This window comes from Mandrillus leucophaeus, unplaced genomic scaffold (assembly GCF_000951045.1).
Source record: "Mandrillus leucophaeus isolate KB7577 unplaced genomic scaffold, Mleu.le_1.0 Scaffold221, whole genome shotgun sequence".
NCBI lineage: Eukaryota > Metazoa > Chordata > Mammalia > Primates > Cercopithecidae > Mandrillus > Mandrillus leucophaeus.
The window spans coordinates 4,017,905-4,023,618 of record NW_012102266.1 but is presented as its reverse complement, the minus strand read 5'-3'; the positions used below and the strand labels follow the sequence as shown (position 1 = coordinate 4,023,618).

The window sequence follows — 5,714 nt, the reverse complement described above, 5'->3', positions numbered from 1 at the left end:
TTTTGAGACAGGGTCTCACTCTGTTGCCCACACTGGAGTGCAGTGGTGCATCCTGGCCCACCGCAACCTCCACCTCCCAGGCTCAAGCGATTCTCCTGCCTCAGCCTCCCAAACTGTTGGGATTACAGGCGTCTGTGCCACCTCACCCAGCTAATTTTTGCATTTTTAGTAGAGACGGGGTTTCACTATGTTGGCCATGCTAGTCTCGAACTCCTGACCTCAAATGATCCACCAGCCTCGACCTCCCAAACTGCTGGGATTTCAGGCGTAAGCCACCGTGCCCGGCCCCTGCACGGACCTTTTTAAAAGCTCATCATCTATCCTTAGTGTTAGTGTATTTTATGTGTGGCCCAAGACACTTCATCTTCTTCCGGTGTGGCCCAGGGAAGCCAAAAGATTGGACACCCCTGGTTGAGAACAATGCCTGGAACTTGTTTGCTCTCAAAAGTTCGTTCAATGAATGAATGAACAGATGCTTTCAATGCAAAACCTTAGAACTGGCAAGTCAACATGTCACCAAAAGGTGGGAGGAAGAGGCATTCATGGTACTGGTTGAGTGCATAGTAAATAAGGTACTTGCACAACTGTGGGCAACAAAGAGACGGCTTGGGAATTATCAAACACCAATTTTGATTTTGATGAGAACAGTCATAACCCAATATTTGAAGATTTTGATGGTTGCTTCTTCTTTTCCCCTCTAAGCCCCCCAGAGAACGATGAAGGGTTAACCAAAACACCACCAAAGGCAACCACTTATTACCTTTGTTATTCCCACATAAAAAATTGAGCAGGGCTATTGTTTAAGCAGAAGAGGCAGTCCCTCAATGAAGCAATATCCTGTTTGAATAATTTAGGATGGGACATAGGCCAGCCCACACAGTGCATTTGTGTGACAGGGCGTCCCACTCAGACATCTCCATTTCCGGTATCTAGAGTCGGCTGCCCTCTTTAAAAATCCCCTTGTTACAGTCAGGATAGAAAACAAAAAGCCTAATTTACCAGGAGGCTACACAGATTGTGCCTTCTTAGGCAAATGTTCCACCTGCTTGGCCAATTAGCTTCCTCTCCCGAAAGACTCGTTCAACAGGTTTCTTTTTTCTGTTCTCTGCCTCCTGGGTTGGGGAATGAGGCTGTCACTTCGCTTCGACCCTCCCCTTCCCTCCCTCTGGGCTCTTCCACTCTGGGTCGGACCAATCGCGCCCGCTCCGACGTGTCCAGGTCCGCGGACACGAGAGCTTGGCGCGGCCCGGCCTGGATGCGCGGGGCAGAGGGTGCAGGGGAGGGCACGGCGCCGCTTGCTTGGCCTGCGCCCTGGGACCTAGAAGCCAGGACGAGCCGGGGGAGAGCCAGGCGCGCGGAAGTCTGAAGGTGCCCTCCAGACACGGCCCCGATGACTGAACTACAGCAAGATGTGGAAGACACAAAGCCTGCGAAAGTGCTCGGGAAGAGGGAGAGCAAAGTTGGCTCAGCCCAGTGAGTATTCTCAGCTGGGACCCATCCAAGGAGGTGGGAGGAGCGCAACCCAAACTTCTCTGCCCCGGGACGCGTTTTGGGTGGATGCGGATTTCTGGGGTTTCTACATGGACAATCTTGTGGCGCTCTCACTCGCTCGCGCGCGCTCTCTCTCTCTCTCTGTCTGTCTCTCTCTCTGTCTAGATACTCAGTTAAGGAGACGGTTTAGATTGATGGAAAAGTCTACTGTAGGATTTAAACAAACTCTCTTAATTCAAAACTCACTGGATGTTGGGAAAATAATTTTGTAGAAAATAAGCCTAACCACATTGAAGCTCAAAGTCCCAACACAGCCCTCCGTTTAGAATGACCATTTTCACAAAATTTCAGTTCAGATAATTGAGTATCTACTTGTTCGATAACGATGGGCAATACAAGGATAAATGTTATTTTGGATCTGCCCTTCTGGAAGTTCAAGAGCAGAGTGGGGATGGGGGAGGCACAAATGAATATTACTGTACTTCAAGGGACTTTGATGACCATTGCCACATTAAACACACAGACAAGGTATGATAAAGAGTTTAGCCTATAACTGAGTCTTCTTACTGTTAAAATATTTATCTATTTTGCAGGCTTTGGTAAAATTGGTTTGGGAGGAGGAGTTGTTTGTTTTTTCCTACAAAGTGGTATCTTCTAAGCCTATTGAAGTCACTTCTAATTCAGTCTATGATTTTAGACACTAACCCTTCTGAGCTCTAAAACTCTTGTTTTGGTATCAGGATAAGAGTAATTTAGGAAGGAGGACTATATATTATCATAAGGATATACTGATGTGATAATTCCACTTTGAAATCATTTTAAGTTGCCAAATTTTTGTGCTTAGAAACCCGGTCTAACTTCTGTTTTGAACTTCATAACTTAGATTGATTATCACTAAGCTCAAAGTCTTGTTGAAGTCTGGGTGTCCCAATGGATATTTCTTCTAAGAGGATTAGAATGACTTGCTCCTCGCAATTTCCCTGCGTCTGTAACTGCATACATGTAGGCCTCGTCACCTAGAGCCTTAGCCTCCTAAGTAATAGTAGCTGGCACTTACTGAGAATGCTTACTGTGTGAGAGGGAGTGTGCTCAACACTTTAAATGCATTCTCACAAAGAATGAGGCAGGTGCTATTATTTCCATGTTGCAGATAAAAGCACTGAAGCTCTGAGACTAGGCAGAGTCACACGGTTAATAAAAGAGCATCCAGGATTCAAGCCCAGGTCTCCTAACTTTACAGCATGAACTTACAACCACTATGCTGTGCACTGGTTCCTCTGTTCCAGAATCTATGATGGCCTTCCATGGCCTACTATTAAAAATGGGATCCTCTGCCAAGATTTTAAGATCCTTCATGATCTGGATCCACACAGACCATTACAACCTCACTTCCTAATACTAGTCAGCATGCACATCTTTTATAGCCAAACAATCATACTAGCAGCCCTATACTTAAAGGGGTGATATGCAGCACTCCCGTGTTCATTGCAGATTACTCATAATAGCCAAGATATGAAATCAGCCTAAGTGTCCATCAACAGATGAATGGATAAGAAAATGTGCTATGTGTACACAAGATGCAAAATCAATCTAAGTTGTCCATCAATGGATAAATGGATAAGAAAATGTGGCATATATACACACTATTATTCAGCCCTTAAAAAGAAAGATCTTGTCATTTGTGACATGGATGAACCTAGAGGACATATGTTAGGCACAATAAGCCAGGAATAGAAAAACAAACACTGCGTGATCTCACTTGTGTGTGACATCTAAAAAAGGTTGACTCAGGCCTGGGACTGTGGCTCATGCCCATAATCCCAACACTTTGGGAGGCCGTGGCTGGAGGATCACTTGAGCCCAGGAGTTTAAGACCAGCCTGGGCAACAAAGTGAGACCCTATCTCTACAAAAAAAAAAAAAAAAAGTTAAGCATGATGGTGCACACCTGTGGTCCCAGTTACTCGGGAGGCTGAGGTGGGAGAATCGCTTGAGCCCAGGTAGTTGAGGCTGCGGTGAGCCATGTTCATGCCACTGCATTCCAGCCTGGACGCAGAGTGAGACCCTGTTTCAAAACTATAATTTAATTTAAAAATAAATTTAAAAGTTGGATTCATAGAAACAGTAGAATGGTGGTTGCCAGCTGCTGGAAGGTGGAAAAGGTGGGGAAGGAGGGAATAGGGAGTTGATCAGAGGGTACAAAGTTTCAATCAGAAGGAATAAGTTTTGAGATCTATTGCACAGCAAGGTGATTAGTGAATAACAATGTATTGTATATTTCAAAATAACTAAGAGTAAATTTCAAATGTCTCACCATAAAAATGATAGGTAAGCAAGACCATAGGTATGTTGCTTGATTTAATCATGCTACATTGTATACATATACCAAAACATTATCTTGTACCCCATAAACGCAAGCAATTACGATTTGTCAATTAAAAATAATATTAATTGTAAAATAATTTAAAAATATATTTCTTATAAAACTCAAACAAAGAAGTGATATGCAGAAGGAATAAGGAACTGGTATGTCAAACATAGGACCCAATGAATCCCCTTCTGTCTTCACTTTTCCTTACCGCTGTTCCTTTCCCCTCTCTACTCTCTCTTCATTTACTTCTAGAAATCAACTCAAGTTTTCCTTCATGTGAAGCCTTCATTCATTACTGGCCATGCTCATCTCTTCTTTACTGGTATTCACCTTGTACACATGTGGCTTCCGTCTCATAGAATTTAGCTGCTGTTATTATGATGATTAATTAACAATTAATGTTTATTGACAGTTTAGTTTGTACAAAGTACTGTTTCAAGTTGTTAACATATATTAATTCACCCACTAATCCAGTTGTATTAGTTATCTTTCCTCTAAATAGGTTGCAGACTCAGATTACATTTTTCCTTATTGAATTTCTCAGAGGCCCAAGCAACAGTCACTTTCGATAACCATCTGTTGGTGAGCTGGGGAAGCTAAGACCCCAGACCCACTAATTAAGATATATACTGTAATACGCTTGTAGCTGACAATCAGCTTGACTATGTCAGGGGAAATTCTATGTTTAAAATTTTTCTTAATCACATTTCCTATCAGTAGCGGTTAGAATTTCTAGGTACATTTACTTGCCCAAGAGCTATGGCTAATTTGTTCATCTTTCTGCTAGAAGAAGGTGAAGCTGCTGGTACACTCATCACCAAAGTGCATATTTGATGAAAAAATACAATGAACCCCTTTCTGACCAAGAATAAGTACTTTAGCTGTATATTTCCTTTTGAGATCCTAACTTTCTCTGCTTTTATTACCTTTTCTATTCTGAATTTTATGTTCCCAGTACTTGAAGAGTCGTAGCATAGCCTGACTTTTTTTGACACACATTTTTTTTTCCTTCAAGAGGCCAGAATACCCTTGCTCTAACTTTTGTTTGTTTGTGTGTTATTTAAGTTCTGGGGTACCGGTGCACAACGTGCAGGTTTGTTACACAGGTATACATGTGCCATGTTGGTTTGCTGCACCCAGCAACTCGTCATTTACATTAGGTATTTCTCCTAATGCTATCCCTCCCCCAAACCCCCACCGTTTTTACACATTTTATGAAACACACCTTTATTTCTTAAACTTCTTCTGGATCTCATTTAGTAATGTCCAGGTTACTTTTAATGAATTTCAACAAGTACCCAAAATGAATGCTGATATATTCTGAGCAAAAGTTATCTTGATTCATGTTTCAAATAATGAATTAAATTACATGTAATAACATTCAAATTGCAATTTGAATTTTTAACATTTGAACTTTAATAACTTGAGGTGTAAGAATTTTAGAAATTTGTCCAACTCCATATGTATGTAGGAAAAGGATAGATGTGGGCAACAAGAACATTTACCTTAAAAGGAAGCTCTCTGGTATTATCAATAAAGTTTGGTTATTTTTAGTATATATTTTTACTTAAAATAGTGAATTCAAGTAAAAATAAATGACCTGCAGTGGCAACATCTCTCATCTAAACGATCTGTCTTTGTGCATGGCATGTTGGAGTACTTGACAAACAGAACACAGGTTGAAGTCAGGAACTGATCTTGAATTAGAAGCAAGAGAAATAAAGGCAAATATTTGTTGGGCCTAACTCAGTTTCTTAGTGCTTACTTAATTCCAAACTTTGAAAGCTCCCATTTAGCAAAAGAAGATTATCTCTCTATCTGTGTATGTGTGTGCATATAATTTTTTTTTTTTT

The 5,714-nt window shown here is 41.4% G+C and overlaps 1 protein-coding gene across 5 annotated transcripts in view; it reads left to right on the top strand.

Moving 5' to 3' along the window:
• Positions 1-5,714, top strand: part of GRAMD3 (GRAM domain containing 3) — a 141,548-nt gene that overhangs the window by 59,939 nt on the left and 75,895 nt on the right. For 2 of the 5 annotated variants that reach the window (XM_011981210.1, XM_011981209.1), the window contains exon 1: positions 925-1,473. The exons of 2 other annotated variants lie outside the window; for them this stretch is intronic. In XM_011981210.1, coding sequence (XP_011836600.1) covers positions 1,391-1,473 — 83 coding nt within the window. In that variant the 5' untranslated portion in view covers positions 925-1,390. Of the gene's footprint in view, positions 1-924; positions 1,474-5,714 lie in introns of those variants that run through there. One more of the 5 variants, XM_011981214.1, reaches the window with a different exon arrangement.